We start from the raw sequence: 18,275 nt of genomic DNA, 5'->3' as shown, positions 1-18,275 counted from the left end.
AGAATTTTGCAGGTTAGGTGAAATTGAATGCTAATATTAAAGAAAACAGCCTGGAGGAGTCTCTGTTTTATTAGGTTTGAAGTGTGTAGCAGAGGTAAGACTTCTTTCATTTATTTTTGGTGGCTCTGGGGCATACTATAAACAGATATTCACTATATCCTATTTTATACAGAATGATGAGTAGGACATGAGTAAACACCTCTTCAGAAACTTTCTCTTTTTGAGCGTGCAGCTCCTCCATTTTATGCTGTGCCTGTTTGTAATCACAGTCCAACATGGAGTGATCTTTCTTCAGCTGCAGCAGCTTAGCCTCCACCTCCTGCTTCAGAGTGCGCTCCTCCTGAAGGGTGCGTTCCATTTCTGCAATGCAAGGAAAGAATGACGCATGAAAAACACTTATAAAACAGAAGAAAGATTGCTGTTGCACTGTGTGTTCCCTTACTATTTTAAACTGAAGTTTTCTTTGAAGTCACTTATTTATAGAACACAAAAGTAGGTGACAGCAATCCCTGAGACACCATTCTACTTAGAAGAATCGTCATCTCCATCTACTTATTAAAGGGCTTGCATCAAGATTGAACTCAATCTCCTCCTTGAATGCAATGTTTGTGCAAGATTATGTACAGTGGGGCAAATAAGTATTTAGTCAACCACTAATTCTGCAAGTTCTCCCACTTGAAAATATTAGAGAGGCCTGTAATTGTCAACATGGGTAAACCTCAACCATGAGAGACAGAATGTGGGACCCCCCCCCCCCCCCCCGAAAATCACATTGTTTGATTTTTAATATTAATATTTTTAATTTATTTGCAAATCATGGTGGAAAATAAGTATTTGGTCAATACCAAAAGTTCATCTCAATACTTTGTTATGTACCCTCTGTTGGCAATAACGGAGGCCAAACGTTTTCTGTAACGCTTCACAAGCTTTTCACACACTGTTGCTGGTATTTTGGCCAGTTCCTCCATGCAGATCTCCTCTAGAGCAGTGATGGTTTGACTTTCAACTCCCTCCACAGATTTTCTATTGAGATCTGGAGACTAGCTAGGCCACTCCGGGACCTTGAAATGCTTCTTACGAAGCCACTCCTTTGTTGCCCTGGCTGTGTGTTTGGGATCATTGTCATGCTGAAAGACCCAGCCACGTCTCATCTTCAATGTCCTTGCTGATGGAAGGAGATTTTCACTCAAAATATCTCGATACATGGCCCCATTCATTCTTTTCTTTATACAGATCAGTTGTCCTGGTCCCTTTGCAGAAAAACAGCCCCAAAGCATGATGTTTCCACACCCGTGCTTCACAGTGGGTATGGTGTTCTTCGGATGCAATTCAGTACTCTTTCCCCTCCAAACACGAGAATCTGTGTTTCTACCTAAAAGTTCTATTTTGGTTTCATCTGACCATAACACATTCTCCCAGTCCTCTTCTGGATCATCCAAATGCTCTCTAGCGAACTGCAGACAGGCCTGGACGTGTACTTTCTTCAGCAAGGGGACACGTCTGGCAGCGCAGGATTTGAGTCCCTGGCGGCGCATTGTGTTACTGATAGTAGCCTTTGTTACTGTGGTCACAGCTCTCTGTAGGTCATTCACTAGGTCCCCCCGTGTGGTTCTGGGATTTTTGCTCACCGTTCTTGTTATCATTTTGACGCCACGGGGTGAGATCTTGCATGGAGCCCCAGGTCGAGGGAGATTATTAGTGGTCTTGTATGTCTTCCATTTTTAAATAATTGGTCCCACACTTGATTTCTTTACACCAAGCGTTTTACTTATTGGAGATTCAGTCTTCCCAGCCAGGTGCAGGTCTACAATTTTGTCTCTGGTGTCCTTCGACAGCTCTTTGGTCTTGGCCATAGTGGAGTTTGGAGTGTGACTGACTGAGCTTGTGGACAGGTGTCTTTTATACCGATAATGAGTTAAAACAGGTGCCATTGAGACAGGTAACGAGTGGAGCCTCGTTAGACCTCGTTAGAAGAAGTTCTAACGACCTCTTTGACAGCCAGAAATCTTTCTTGTTTGTCGGTGACCAAATGCTTATTTTCCACTCTAATTTGGAAATAAATTCTTTAAAAATCAAACAATGTGATTTTCTGTTTTCTTTTTTCCACATTCTGTCTCTCATGGTTGAGGTTCACCCATGATGACAATTACAGGCCTCTCTAATCTTTTCAAGTAGGAGAACATGCACAATTGGTGGTTGACTAAATACTTATTTGCCCCACTGTACATTCATCACTGTGTGTGTTATTTTTATGCTTTATCTATGCTTTAATGCACCTTTTAAGGCAGCAGATTTTGCCTCCTCTATTGACTGGTAAATTTGGTTGTCATCTGCCAGTTTGGCCTTGACAGCTTTGTGTTCAGCCTCCTCTTGCTCCAGACTCTGCTGAAGGGACTTTAACTTGAACGTCAGTTCGATCTCTTGGTTGCTCTTTTCCTAAATGGTCAAAAGAAGATTTTATTGAATATAATTTCTTAATTTGTGCACAACTGTTCTTAAACCTCCTATAACAAGTCAAGTAAATAGTTAAAGCAAGTGCAAACCAACCTTCTCAAGATCATTGAGCCTCTCCTGCAGTTGGTTCTTTTCAGTCTGGACGATGGAGAGGCACGACTTCATTTCTTTCACCTCCTGTTTCAAGGCAGATGTCCGTCCTAAGGTGGGTGAATACATTTGAACATACAGTGCATAGTGAATCTGCATACTATGAAACAAATATAACAAAAACAAGAGTAGAAATTCAATGAAGAACAACTTCACATCCAAAGGTGAGACATGACATAATGCTCCTGCACGTTGGTCCCCAATACATCATATATTTTTCAATTTTGCCTTGCTCCACCCTTACGTGTGTATTTTTTTTTTTCTCAAACTAGGAGGGGAAAAATGGAGGAATCATGCAAACAGACTACACTTTGTTATTCAATGTCTCCAATGAGCGTTAAAATCAAGTTTCCAAAAAGCGTCGCACAAAAGGTCTGGCACCACTTCGTTTTTGGCATTCGAGGCCATGATGCTTCAGGCTTTTTGGGGAAAAAATGTTTCCACCTATGACATAAAAATTTCCAGACATGCTCCAAATAAACAATTAACGTCTTATTGCCTGTCATAGCTCCAAGCTGCACATGTGTTGGATTGTATCACCACCACAGATTTAAGATATAAAACCTATCAAGTGACTCTTAAGTGTTTTGGGAATTTGATTAACATGGTGATCTGTCAGAACCACTTAGTTAAAATGGATTGGAGATCTATCGCTGTAAATGAGATATAAGCTTCATATTGTTAAAGATTATAGCATTATTTATTAAAACATTATGATAGTTTAAAACTGCTTGTGTGTTAAAAGTCCAGACCTAAACACAAAAGCTCACCCTGTAGGTCGGCAATAACCTCTGTCTTGATGCTGCGCTCCCTCTTCTCTGCCCCCAGTTCAGCCTGCAGTGTTGTCAGCTGCCGCTCCAGCTCCATCTTGCCCTCCTCCAGCTGCTTACACTTCTCCTGCACCTCCCTGAGGCTCAGCTCCAGGCTCTGGGCTTGTTTTTGAATCTCTGCTTGGCTCTTCTTTAGCTTTGACGCTGCCTCCTGCTCCGCCTGGAGTGTCCCGGCCGCCTCATCGAGCTGTCGATGACAAGGGAATAAGGAACTAACCATGAAGAAAAAGGATAATTAATAGTTAACTCATTGGCTGTCCTTGACAGCGATAGATGTGTAATCCATTTTGACTTGGGACCCCCAGTCAAATTAGATTGGAAGTATATTGCCGTCAATGGCAGTGAAACATGATCATTCAATTCTAGCTATCTCAGTTCAAAATGATTTAACGTCTATCGCTGACAATGGCTGTGAAAGAATTTAAAACAATAATTGCGGAAATACACACTACTACATGTGCCGGTATGACATTCTGACGGTATGATAACCTTAAGCAAAAATATCACGGTATCGCGGTATTGCAATTACAGCACTAAAATGTGTTACTTTAAGATATGTGCGTTAAAAAAAAAAAAAAACTTTTGTCCATTGAACAGGATTTTTATTTTTCAAATCATACTAGCAAATTGGTGCTTAAGTATAATGTTAAGTTAAAATAATTGTATTCAAAATATTCTAAATAAAATTAAAATGAATGCAATCCCATGGGTGAGCGTAAACCCACAGCTTAACATTATTATTTCAGAACAAAAATAATAAATAATAATTATTATTAATTATTTTCCATAAAACAACGTGTGTATGACTCGTATCATGTTTACATTATACACACATCCTCTTTCTCAACACAGACAGTTGCCAGAGAGAAATAAACACTTTTTTTTTTTTTTACCACCGCTAGACACACTAAACATGCTGGAATTAACTCTCGTAGCTGGTGGGAAACATTCATGACAGTGTTTACAACCCTTTAATTTTATATAAATGCAAAATCATATTGGAGGTATTGCCTCCTCAGCAGCCAAACATGTTTTACATGTCGGTTGGTCCTCCTCCTCTAAGCCGCAGCCGTCTGCAACTTTTCTGTTGCCGTAGTATTCCCATACCAGTGATTTCGTTTTCTTCCATGGAGGGAAAAAGTTCAGGAGTTTTACCTCCTCCAGCCACCGTGTAGCATAGCTGACTCACTGGCACTGAGCAACAACCAATGGCGGAGGGTTGAGCCTAGCAGCTGCAAGCGAGGGATTTCTTCCTGCATTTATGTTACATAAAAAATAGCTAATACCTTAGGGACGATATGATGGAAAATTTTTGCGGTTTTGAAACCGTGCCGTTTTTATACCACGGAATACCGTGAAGCCGGTTATCAGCATATGCCTAACTACTACTCCTCCATTTTACATCTGATTCACTCCATCTAAACTTTTTTTTACTCCTCACTTTCACATGATTCGGGCAAGTACTTTTCTCGTTTTCTCATTTAACTTTTGGTGCAATTGTAGAGTTCAGAAAACCTGCATTCAATTTAATACGGGATTTTACTTTGACAGTTACTTATCAGACCCTCTGAGTTTGATTCCCACTTAAGCCAATATAATTTTACCAAGTTTTACTTTAATCAACATTGCTGAACACTATAGCACAATTTGTCTTTTATTTACACAGTCATACATCAGTCTTACTGTTAATACTTTTTATAAATTTTTCATTCTATCACCAGATCAATTCACTGCTGCAGTCGTTCAGCACGTTATTACACTCCATTGTACGTTACTTTATTATGCACACACTTATTATGTATTATTCAAAACGCCTTCGTACATTAATTCATCATTACAAACAATCCCACAGAATTTTCTACATGAATCGCACAATTGTTTATTAAATAGAGGGAGTCCCCGGGTTACGAACCAGTTCCGTTCCTATGGTGGCGACGTTAACCGAATGTCCGCATAAGTCGGAATGAACGCTTTACAGTATGTACCCCTAAATGTCAAAATAATTAACCAAAAACATGTATTATACATCATTCTACTGTCCTCGACACGACGTTGGAGCTGAGTCCTAGCTAGAAAGTGAGCTAAACTTTAATTGTTCCCCTCTCTCTCCTACACGGCTACGCGACTTCTTCGTGGGAGCAAATGCGCTCTTCTTCATGTGTATGAAACGAATGGAGACAAAATGGCAGACGAGACTCCAGCGTCTTAAAGTCGAAATCAGTAAGTCGGTAACGTTGTAACCCGAGGACTATCTGTACTAAATTTACAATTCATTTAACGATATATGAATAGACAATCCAGTCACAGCCATTTTTCCTTACTTGTTTCTGCAGCTGGATGTTCTTCTCATTGGAGATCTGTGAATTGTGGTTCTTCTTCTTCAGATCTTCTAACTGGTCCCTCAAACTATTCACTTGTGTATAAAGATACAAGTAGAGGATAGATTAGCATATAATATTATCTACATACATATTCAGTGGTTTGAAAAAGTATCTCAACCTTTTGGAATTTCTCACATTTCTGCATAAAATCACCATCAAATGAGATCTGATCTTTGTCAAAGTCACACAGATGAAAAACCTGTGTCTGTTTTAACTAAAACCACCCAAACATTTATAGGTTTTAATATTTTAATGAGCATAGTATGCAAACAATGAGAGAAGGGGGAATAATTAGTGTATCATCACATTTAATATTTTGTGGCCCCACCTTTGGCAGCAATAACTTCAACCAGACACTTCCTGTAGCAGCAGATCAGTCTGGGACATCGATCAGGACTAATCTTTGCACTTTCTTCTCGACGAAACTGCTATAGTTCAGTCAGACGATTCCTGGGATGTCTGGCATGAATCGTTGTCTTTAGGTCATGCCACAGCATCTCAATGGGGTTCAAGTCTGGACTTTGACTTGGCCACTCCAGAAGGTGTATTTTGTTCTTCTGAAACCATTCTGAAGTTGATTTACTTCCGTGTTTTGGATCATTGTCTTGTTGCAGCATCCATCCTCTTTTCAGCTTCAACTGTCTAACAGACGCCTCAGGTTTTCCTGCAAAACATCCTGATAAACGTTTGAATTCATTCTTCCATTAATGACTGCAAGTTGTTACAGGCCCTGAGGTAGCAAACAGCCCCAAATCATGATGCTCCCTTCGCCATGCTTCACGGTGGTGATGAGGTGTTGATGTTGGTGAGCTGTTCCATTTTCCCTTCACACATGACGTTGTGTGTTACCCACAAACAATTCAACTTTGGTATCATCAGTCCACAAAATATTTTGCCAAAACTTCTGCGGAGTGTCCAAGTGCCTTTTTGCGAACATTAAACGAGCAACAATGTTTTTTTAGACAGCAGTGGCTTCCTCTGTGGAGTCCTTTCATGAACACCATTCTTGGCCATAGTTTTACATATATATAATGTGTGCACAGAGATATTGGAATGTGCTAGTGATTTCTCTAAGTCTTTAGCAGACACTCCAGGGTTCTTTTTTACCTCTCTGAATATTCTGCGCTGAACTCTTGGCGTCATCTTTGGTGGAGGGCCACACCTTGGGAGAGAAGCAACGGTGACTAACTCTCTCCATTTGTAGACAACTTCTCTGACTGTCGACTGATAAACATCCAGACTTTTAGAGATGGTTTTATATCCTTTCCCAGCTTTATAAAAATCAACAATCCTTGATCGCAGGTCTTCAGACAGCTCTTTTGATCGAGCCATGATGAACATCAGACAATGCTTATGATCAAGACACTTCTTACCAGGTGTGTCTTTTATAGTGGGCAGGGCAGCTTTAAACCACTCGTCAGTGATTGGGCACATACCTGACTTAAATTGTTTGGTAAAAATTGGTTTCAATTGCTCTTTAAGTCTCCTTAGGCAGAGGGTTCACCTACTTATTTTTCCCCCTTCTGTCATTGTTTGCATGCTATCCTCATTAAAATATGAAAACCTAGAAATATTTGAGTGGTCTTAGTTAAAGCAGACTGACGAAGATCAGATCATTGATTGCGATTTTATTCAGATATTTGAGAAATTCCTAAATGTTGAGATACTTTTTCATACCACTGTATAGTAGAACACACAGAAATATGGCTTCTTACATTCATTCTCCAAGCCCCGTTTCCTGTCCGTCTCAATCTCTACTTTGCGCTGGTTTTCACTACTCTGGTGCTGCAGCAGCGCTCGCTCGCGCTCCATCTGCCTCAGCGAGGCCTCCACGCGCTGTTTGCTGTTCATCTAACCAAATGGACAAGAAGACACTCAGGTTGAGCGGAACAAACTTCTAAATCCGTTATGTACGATCAAGCTGCAATGCCATTCGTCCTCACCTCCTTGTCTAATTCCTTGACCAACTTGTCTAAACGGTTGGTGGCATTTCTGTGAAGAAAAAGCAGTTTTAACAACAAGTTTCATGTCATTATTTATTTTCGATGTTTCCCCTTGTACCGGAACTTGTGCTCCAGCTCGTCTTTGGCCTGCATTTCATGGTCGAGTTGCTCCTCCAGTTCATTCAGTTTTTTTTGCAGTTGCTAATAAATTGTAAAACATGATCTTAAACAAGTACAACATATGCCTTTATTAATTAACCTTCAGAGTGTCTATTTGAGAGCAAATGCTTACTTCTTTCTTGTTGTCAGAGTGCTGTTGCTTTTCCTCCAATATTTCCTTTTTGTTCTCAGAATTCTCCTCCGGGCTGTTTTTCTTAACCTTCAGCAATCTGAAATATCAGAGAGGCAAACATTTGCAACATTTTGTCATTTTTGCATTTTAATGAAATAATTGCTCGTTGCGCGCTGATATATTTGTGCTTCTGGATTGGTTTTGATTATAATAATGAGAGACATTTAATGGTTAGCAACTATATCTGGAAATCATTACATGATCCTTCAACGTGGTTTTATGACAAACAAGGAATCTGAGGCCATTTTAACAAGATGGATACTTTCCAGATATAAAAAGCAGTGTTTTTAAGGAATATTACACTTGCATCTGCACGCCCTTCTGAAAAGACATTCAACTCTTATGTTTAAAAAGTTTAATTGTGATTTAACAATAGACATACAAATCTATCTTGAGAATTATAAGACTACAGGGAAACATAAACAGCTTTAGTAATAACAGCACTCAGACAACCTCAAACCAAAAATGGAGGTTATGTTTCTTTCTCTCTTTTTTTTTTGCCCGCACTCAGAAAGCATGCAGGCTTTAGGCGCTCATGGTGAGAGGCGAGGGCAGTTTTGGGCTAGCTGTCAGAACAAGGCAGCACAGTGTGAAGCGTGAACAAGCGTACAGTGTGTGAAATGTGGAAGGCTCCATTAAAAAAAGGTAGCTGTCGTGGCCTCTGTTTCCTGTGTTAAGAGGCCCGCGTTACCTTTGCTACACGTGACTCATTTAAATAAGACACACTATATGGAAAAATACATTAAATGAAACAATAAAATATAGAAAGGGTTGGGACGAAAGAAATAAAGCTTACTGGTCTTCTTTGAAGTAAGTGAATCCGACAAATGGAAGCTGGTTGCCCACAAAGGCTTTGGGTGGCGGGAAGGTCTCAACGGCTCCTTTATCATCCTCAATGTCATCAAAGTTGCTGGTGTCGATGTCGCTGTTCAGCTCAGGTACGACAGGAGCCACAGCTAGAAAGAGGCATTTAAACACATTGAAAGCCTTCACAAGCCTCCTTCACAAATGAGCAAGCAGGCTTTGGCAACACAGCTCATAGTTTAAAAAAAAAAAAAAAAAAGTGAAGGGGGAAAAAAATGGAGACTTGGGCAAGCCTGGTGTGACCACCGCTCCTTTTCCCCCCACAGTACTCACTTTGTGCACATAGACGCACACACCCAGCAGCTTTCACAAATATAGGCTAACACTGCTTTCTTAGGTGGAGGAATAATTTTGAAATCAGTCACAGGATGAACCAATGTAATTAGTTAAGTAAGACTCTCAACCAATCCTTAATACCAAATTATCAGTTGCATGTATCAGATTCTTTTCAGTACAATTCATATATTATTATTATTACATTTTGCACAGCTAACAAGTGACGCATCAGAGCAGAGTATTAAACATGTTCATTTTAATGTACGCATCAATAAAGAATATTTGACAATTCTTCCTCACAACTTTAAAGAGCCTATGACTAGGGCTGTCAAAATTATCGGGTTAACGGGTGTTAATTAATTTTTTTATATTAATCACGTTAAAATATTTGACGCAATTAACGCAGATGCCCCGCTCAGACAGATTTAAATGACGGTACAGTGAAACGCTCACTTGTTAATTGTGTTTTATGGAGTTTTGCCGCCCTCTGCTGGCGCTTGGGTGTGACTGATTTTATAGGCTTCAGCACCTATGAGCATTGCGTAAGTAACTATTGACATCAACAATGGCGGGCTACTAGCTTATTTTTTGACTGAAAATTTTACAAATGTTATTAAAACGAAAACATTAAGAGGGGTTTTAATATAAAATTTCTATAACTTATACTAACATTTTTCTTTTAAGAACTACAAGTCTTTCTATCCATGGATTGCTTTAACAGAATGTTAATAATACTAACATTTTTCTTTTAAGAACTACAAGTCTTTCTATCCATGGATTGTTTTAACAGAATGTTAATAATGTTAATGCCATCTTGTTGATTTATTGTTATAATAAACAAATACAGTCCTTATGTACCGTATGTTGAATGTATATATCCATCTTGTGTCTTATCTTTCCATTCCAACAATAATTAACAGAAAAATATGGCATATTTTATAGATGGTTTGAATTGCGATTAATTACGATTAATTAATTTTTAAGCTGTAATTAACTCGATTAAAAATTTTAATCGTTTGACAGCCCTACCTATGACAGGAAAAAGCATGTTTATTTCATATTTCACGTGGTATTTTATGCTCCTGAATGAAATGGACCACTTGGATGTGTGTGGAAGCGATCAATTCATATATTCACTTTTTTGAATCCCGCGTCATGAAAATGAGCGAGGAAGAATTGGATTGAGGAAGAATGCGAATGTGACATCACCCGGGACAGCATCTCAAAATACAGCATTGCTTTATAGCAAGCAGATGGCCTGCGGATTCATCTGATTTTGCAGATTAATTCGTTTACTTTTCGCATCACGCCAGCCAAATGTGCTGGAGGTTTTTGTTGCTGCACCAGGGAGAGGCGTGTGAGCCTTTATGGGTTTCAAAAGGTTGCCGTTCACCGCATAGATTGGGCCCCCCAAAAAAGTTCGACAACTGTGGGACCATTGGACTTACGACGTGAGTAAACTATGTCAAATACTGGGATCATGGCACACGTTTTAATAAGGAGGTGGCTTGCATTTTGTGGGTGACAATGCTCCTTGTCCACTGAGAAGGCCACTTGGCCGACGACCGGTGGCTTGTCGCACACCCCCCTCGGTCCTCTTCGCGTGCCCGCCGAGAACGCGCTTTCCTCGGATTGGCCAAGAGCAGCTCCGAGCTCCAACGTTGGCCGGTTTGTCCGCCGAGAATGGGCTATTTTCTGCATTCATTCCCGGCAACGAGCACTGTCAGCCCGCCGTTTTTTACGCTCTTTCTTCTGTCTCCGAAGCCAGGGCAGAGACATAACAAAAGCGGGACTAACTCCAGCGGCATAAAATACTGTTCAGGAGGTTAAGAAGTCAGCAGTTTTGACCATTATGCAGTAATTTTGCCCTGTCGTACTGAATAAATGCATTTTTAATATTTCATATTCCATTTAGCACAGTCCCGTTATTTGTCATGACAATACCATTCATTTAGCAATTGGGGAAAAAAATACTTAGATAAAAAGAATATCTTGTAAAAATATAGGAGTAGAAGGATTAAAACAATGATGACATTTTGGTGCTCTCTGTCGCATTTCTGAATCTTCCCCCTCAATGGGCTGAATTCTAAATCAGCTGAAATTGTGACCCTGCCGATGTCATTATCCAGCTCGGGCTGATAAAGCGCAATAATAACAGGTGGGGCTAAACGGCAGAATAAAAGACAAATTTCTCATCATATGCACTTTGCCAAATTGTTGTATATAGTCGAATCGTCTCAAAATATGATATTAATTCACATAGTAATGCTATTTAAGATATTTTTTATGCTGTCACAGGCACTTTAATTCATTCTCATGGTGACGAATGTGTAAGTATGGTGCAGAGAAATGGAGCAAATCAGGATAAAAAAAGCCAAAAAGTGGTGAGCCGGAAAGAGAAAACGGGTCCTTGTGGCTCCACTTCCCAGAATGCACCCTGATCGAGGGTAGCTAATGACAGACAGACCTGGCCACAGTGACAGAGGAAGAGCGGGAGCAAACCCCACGAGTGGGGCATCCCTTCTCATTAGGCCCCGCCGCACGGCTGGCCCCACCCGCCCCTACCAATAGGGCCGGGCACGTCTATCCAGTCAACCGTGGTGACGACGTCTTAAACTGGAACTTACGAGGTGAACGCAGTAGGGGGCATTTCTGTTATTTTTAAACTGTATATCTCGCATCAAACCCTAAAGGATGGTAGAGGGTCGTTTGTGTGCACAGTGGGGGTTTTAACTACCAGACGTGCCAGATTCTGATCACAGGTCATGTGTTGTCATAATGGAGGGCAGTGAAACTGAAGGAGGTTACACAGAATCTTACACTGAAAAGACTCCCTTCATACTGCAACAATAAATCCGTTTTTCAAATATGACCACTTCATAACTAATGTTTCCGTTCTTGTGAATGCACTCCTAATAAAAAATATACATGCATTCAAAGAGCAGATTCTAAAAATGAAACTACTTCAACTGTTTTAAAGTGCAAATACCACCTTTCAATATTATCTTGATGCTGAAAAAGTCCAACATGACCTGAATGAATAAATGCAGGCTAACATTCATTGCTAACAGAACACTAAATGTAAAGACCATAAGCACTAATTTATTTTCATTGAGGCAATATGTGATTTCTCTTGTTTTAGAGTGTTATTTTACTGCTCTGTCCGAGATAAAACACAAAACAAAACTATGTCGCACAAATGTGTCATGTATTTACACAACGCACCCACATCAAGCTTGATGAAGGCCAGATAAAATGACATAATAATTGGCTCACACTTATCAGGCTGTTCTAGAATATTTTGCCTCAAATACCAACAGCTTTTGTCATTGATTACTGTGACTCTATACTGCATGTTCTGAGAATATATTGTTATTCCAGTACAAACTTCACATAAAGCAAAGAATATTTGCTATGTCTCGCTCCTGCCCGCAGGTATTCTGTGTCCCCTCATGCAGGATGAGCAAATGGAGAGCATGTGTGCCAAACATACAGGGCGCACCATCAACTATGACTTCCTCTAATGGCACCAGATTGGTAAAAACAAAAAGTATACAATCCCATTTCCAAAAAAAGGGCACTTACTTTCTCGAATGTTGTCAAAGGTCCACTGGTCGCTTTTGAAGAAAGGATGTGTTTTGATCTCCTCTACTCCAGTGCGGCCCAGACGAACCTCCCTGCGCACAGTGGGGGCGTGAAACAATCAAACTGAAAACACCTCCCACCAGCATCATCTCCTGTACAATACAGTCACTTTTTAGAGGACTGACCACTAGATGGAGGCCGCAGTGACAAGTAAGAACAACCACATGACCACTAATGGACACGCAACAGAACCTGCTGTGACCGCCTGAGATAATAAAGTTCAGATTTACTATAACAGCATCCCTCCCCTTGAACGTTTCTGAAACTCGACCTGCAATTTCTCTCCCCCTTCTTTCTCACTATTTCACTGCCGGGTGCATGGACGGAGGGGCGCGGCAGCTTGGCCTTGCCACGTGTGGGACATTCCAAACTCAGCCAAGAGGAAGAAAACGGCGGGGCGGGTGCAAAAAAGGGAAAGGAGTCAAATTAAAACACCCCCGCCAACATTGAAAAAGAAATTAGAGAGTGCAATCGGCAAATGTTTTGTCTAATGAAAGAATGGGAGTATGAAATCATGCAGCACAGTGATAACAGGGATTATGTTTGTGTGAGGTGACTTTTTCACCTGAAAGAATGGTGAGAGAGAGGGTAAATAAACAGAGGGAAGAAAAGTGAAAGGCTCTTCTGTACTGAAAAATCTCAGGTGGGGGCAGAGCAACTGACGTAAATAGGAAGTTGTCTCTTCAACAGGGTAAAGACTTATGAGCCAATTATTTTGTGCGTCAAAAGTTTTGCCCCAAATTGTTTAGAACCACTAATAGTTTTTTTAAGGCTAACAATTATTCCTAGTTATCATTACACCATGTGACACATACTGTACTGTATTTTGTTCCCAGGTTCTAAGTAGTATTTCTTATAGGAGATACTATACTATACAATACTATACTATATGCTATAGCTTGTTTCGTCGCATTGACATATAAAACACTTTTGTTCCTCGTAAAGTTTGGGTTTGTGGTCACGACTTTGAAATTCTATTTTTCACTTTTCTTTCCTCTTGTACTTTCTAATGCTTTTATATGTAGCGATATGTGCATTGTCCTCCTTATTTTATAGACTTGGTCGTACCTGAAATACAGAGAAATAACATTTTAGTGCTGCAACAATTAATCGATTAAATCGAGTAACTCGATTAGGAAAAAGCTTCAAATTCAATTTTGCTGCTTTGATGATTCGTTAAGTTAGAGTGGCATTGTAATGGTTTGTTTTGAAAGTGTTGCATTTAGTTTTATTGATTTGGGAGGATACACTGCCCTCTGTTGGCAACATTTAATATGACAAAAGTCATAGTCTCAAATGAGGTGAATCCAGCTGCTCTCTGTGAAGGCCAACATAACATTATGCATTTGTAATTTACTTTAGAGGCATATTTATACATTTTTTGTGGGAATATGTGATTTGAATAATTTGTTAAGAGGATCACAATATATATATATGTATATATTGTATAACATTTCATTGCATTTAAGCTAGCAGACTTTTGCTATACAAGTTTAATTTGATCGACTAAAATTACATATCAATTTGACTAATTAGCCATTTGAACTTTTTTTGTTTGTTTTATTTAACGCAGATCCTCATTTATATTTTATACCATTTGATGCGAAGCTTAGGTATTCAAATATATTTTGAAGTGTATCTATTGTTCTTATGAAATGAAAGTACCATTCTGTATAGTTTGAAGAAACACTAGAGTATTTTATTTCATATTCACATTTAATGCTCTTTTGAAAGTTCAATCTTGGCGCCAATGGACAAGCAGGTCAACATAAATATTATTGCAAGGATACACACTTGTTTCTTTGTTTTACATCTCTAAAAATTATTCTGCAACGCTGATTACTCGATTAATCGAACTAATTCATCGATAGATTAATCAGTCACTTAAATAATCGATAGCTGCAGCCCTCTAACATCTAATAAATATTTTCTGCATAACTAGGACGTGAAATCGGAAATTTTGAATATATCTTTCTTATAATTTCAGCAAAACCTAACTTTTGGCTTTTTAGTGGCATTTTTTCATTTAGTTTGGACCCAAGCAACAAAAATAAAATGATTACAAGACAGGAACATAATTTTATTTTATTTCATAACATGGTGGTATTATCATTAATTACTAAACTCATTGGTTTATGAAGCTGAAGAATATAACGACAAACCTGTCAGTTAGAAAGGCACAGATGAGGTCTTTGGCGTCCTTGGACATCTCTACATCATCAGGGAAAATTAGGGAATTCTTGTGGTTCATGATTTTTCCGTAGGTTCCAACCAGGGATTCAGCGTAAAAAGGAGTTTCACCTATGTAACAAGATTTTTATTAAAATGTTCTCAAGTTGTACCTAATATTGTGGTCAATAGGTGTATTTACACATTACATCCTCAAGAGGTCACTCACCCACTAGCAGCTCGTATATGAAGACCCCCACAGACCACCAGTCGCATTCGCGCCCATAATGACCCACGCTCCCCTGAGACTGGAGCACCTCTGGGGAGATGTAGTCGGGCGTGCCCACGGCAGTGTCACAACGCACCATGCCTGTCTTTGGATGCACAAAAACACTAGATATTATGTAAGGAAAGTAACTAATAATTAACATAACGGTAAAGAGGTAAAAAAATTGTTAAAACAACATGAGATTGCTGTATGTCACAAGTGAATTAGTAAACTCTTTATAGAGAAAAAAATGAATATTAAGAAAATGACAACTGTTTTAAGTGTTGTGAATTATCGTATTGGCCCGAATATAAGACGGTGTTTTTTGAATTGAAATAAGATTGAAAAAGAGGATGTCGTCTTATAAATCGCGGTCTAGACATTATACCCAATCACGACGCTAGATGGCGCCAGATATCATTGGAGCGATGTTCTTCTGTCATGACAGATCTCAGCTACTCTCCCCATTCACGACGCTAGATGACGCCAGATATCATTGAAGCGATGTTCTGTCACGACAGATCTCAGCTACTCTCAAATTTAACCAGTTTGCATTATTTTATTGCAATGTTTTCCTTATTCAAATTTGTTTCAAGACTACAGTTACATTTAGACTTCACGTTGATGGTTAATGCAGTTATTGCAATTTTGTTGTTTTATCACAATAGATAGGTTTATTTACATTTCAAAAACCAGAGGCCATTTATTTACCAATGTGATTGCACTTTAGTTTACATATTTAAATGTTCAGATGTTAAGATTTGAATGAGGCAAAATAACCTGCTTTTTCTCTCAAATATATTGTTATAATCATTTGTTTCGGATGTACTGTAATTATTTCCTGTATAAGAATTAGGTGTTCAAAAAGTCTTTTTTCCACTTTGAGTCTTGAAAAAGAGGGGGTCGTCTTATAATAAGTCTTATAATCGGGCCAATACTGTAATTGCTGCCTTCGCCAGTGAACATGCTGGGACATCTTTAATTGCATTCACTTTTTCTCACACCCAACCACAAATAAAAGTCACTTGCCTAGTTTAGGCCCAAACCAAACCCATTATTGTCACAGTAATAAACCGTTTACATTAGCCAAGCAGTACGTTTACGGGGTTGACAGTACAGGACTGGTTCCTTAAAATCAGTTTAGTTCCATGAGCCTTAAAAAAGGGGTGTAAATTGTGCAGTAGTTCCTGATAAAAATACATACATAAGACATTTTATTTAATCACCTGAAAACAGTTTAAAATTTTGGTTCTGAAAAAGAAAAATGAATATCCATACATCATTGGAGCTGCTACACTGACATTGTGTTTGCTAAATTCCTTGTGCTAGTGGAGTCCTGGTTTTATTTTATACTTTAAAGATTAATCTTAGCTATTTTTTTAACTAACAGTGCTTCAATAACCTGGTGTGAAACTGAAGCCTATTACAAATTAATTCGGGCGTGAAAAGGAGTAGACCCTGAACAGCTCGCCATTCAGTCGACAATTTACAAGGCATATAGACAACTACCACTTCACATTAACAAATAAAGTGTTGACACTTTAGAGTCTTCAGTTATCTTTTATGATTGTGTGTTTTTTTTTAAAGAACATTACAAAGATCAAAATTAAATTCTACAAAGAGATTTGAACCACCAATAATCTCTCACCAAACTTCAAGATATATCATGTGCTGCGTTTCAGTGTTCCAATCTTAACACTAGATGGGGCAATTTAGTTGTCTAAAAGGCAGCCAGCTTTTCAAAGCTCATTGGGTTTTGAAAAAAAGGTCAAAAATCAAAGATGCAAACTTACAGAGTCCATCTTCATGCATGTGCCGAAGTCAGCTAGCTTGAGGTGCCCGTGCTGGTCAAGCAGCATATTGTCAGGTTTGACGTCACGGTGGATGAAGCCCATGGAGTGGATGGCGTCCAGGGCTAGCACCACCTCGGCCGTGTAGAAGCGAGCCCACTCCTCTGGTATGTCGTAGTTCATTGTGAGTGTGACTACGTCACCACCCGCCATGAACTCCATCACCATGTAAAGGTGACGATCGTCTTGGAAGGCACAACACAACTAAGAAACAATTGCACATGCACATATCAGTTACAGCCACCACCAGGTGAGCATAACAATATGGATAAGAATATGTCCACACCTGGATGACCCAGGGACTATTTGAGAAGGCCATGATGTGCCTCTCCTCCCAGAAGAAAGCTGAGTCAGATCGCTTAATCATCTCGAATTTGTTGAGCTTCTTCATTGCATAAACCTTCCGTGAGGCCTTGTGTCGCACCTAAAAGTATGAAATTGTCATACAAACAGCATTAGCTTCCAGACTTACAATTTTATCACATGTCACAATGTTTAAGGTAACAGAGGAGACATAAGGTATAAATTACAGGCCCACGCCTAGAAAACAACATGCTGACACATGTTTTTAAACCAACCCCCTCTATCACTATGTAGTACCACAATCTACTCCTGTCCAGACAGGTTTGCAACACAAAACTCTCAGCACACATAAAAATTGAGCATCTACTGTCAGTCAAATGGCTTTAAGAGCAAGAGTTCTGCTAAAATAGTGCTTAATTTCGATTGACACTGTCAGAGAGGAATTAATCTTATTATTAGGCATGGGTGATGATTCATAGTTGTCAGGGTGATTTTCTTTCAATGGCTTCTGAAGGAGCCTGGTGATGGGCAATCTCAGACTGAATTAGCATTAATAAGACATGGTACAATTGTAAAGCTGGGATTTGTTGACATACAGTGCTGGCCAAAAGTATTGGCACCCCTGCAATTCTGTCAGATAATGCTCATTCTCTCCCAGAAAATGATTGCAATTACAAATGCTTTAGTAGTAATACATGTATCTTCATTTATTTTGCTTACAATGAAAAAACAAAATAGAATGGAAAAATAAATAAATGAATAAATGATAATCATTTTACACGAAACTCCA

At 39.2% G+C, this 18,275-nt stretch overlaps 1 protein-coding gene across 9 annotated transcripts in view; it reads right to left on the bottom strand.

Moving 5' to 3' along the window:
• LOC130907657 (rho-associated protein kinase 2-like) overlaps positions 1-18,275 on the bottom strand; it is a 52,969-nt gene that overhangs the window by 21,488 nt on the left and 13,206 nt on the right. For all 9 annotated transcript variants that reach the window (XM_057822987.1, XM_057822989.1, XM_057822988.1 and 6 more), the window contains exons 4-18: positions 17,469-17,606; positions 17,126-17,386; positions 15,294-15,438; positions 15,058-15,196; positions 12,836-12,927; positions 8,907-9,066; positions 8,051-8,147; positions 7,877-7,959; positions 7,759-7,807; positions 7,531-7,666; positions 5,756-5,847; positions 3,375-3,621; positions 2,548-2,654; positions 2,277-2,436; positions 200-360 (exon numbers count right to left, since the gene is read on the bottom strand). In XM_057822987.1, the coding sequence (XP_057678970.1) occupies positions 200-360; positions 2,277-2,436; positions 2,548-2,654; positions 3,375-3,621; positions 5,756-5,847; positions 7,531-7,666; positions 7,759-7,807; positions 7,877-7,959; positions 8,051-8,147; positions 8,907-9,066; positions 12,836-12,927; positions 15,058-15,196; positions 15,294-15,438; positions 17,126-17,386; positions 17,469-17,606 (2,067 nt within the window). The remainder of the gene's footprint in view (positions 1-199; positions 361-2,276; positions 2,437-2,547; positions 2,655-3,374; positions 3,622-5,755; positions 5,848-7,530; positions 7,667-7,758; positions 7,808-7,876; positions 7,960-8,050; positions 8,148-8,906; positions 9,067-12,835; positions 12,928-15,057; positions 15,197-15,293; positions 15,439-17,125; positions 17,387-17,468; positions 17,607-18,275) is intronic.

This window comes from Corythoichthys intestinalis, chromosome 19, assembly GCF_030265065.1.
Source record: "Corythoichthys intestinalis isolate RoL2023-P3 chromosome 19, ASM3026506v1, whole genome shotgun sequence".
In the NCBI taxonomy this organism is placed as follows: Eukaryota; Metazoa; Chordata; class Actinopteri; order Syngnathiformes; family Syngnathidae; genus Corythoichthys; species Corythoichthys intestinalis.
The sequence above is the reverse complement of the archived record's forward strand: the minus strand, read 5'-3'. Positions and strand labels throughout refer to the sequence as shown.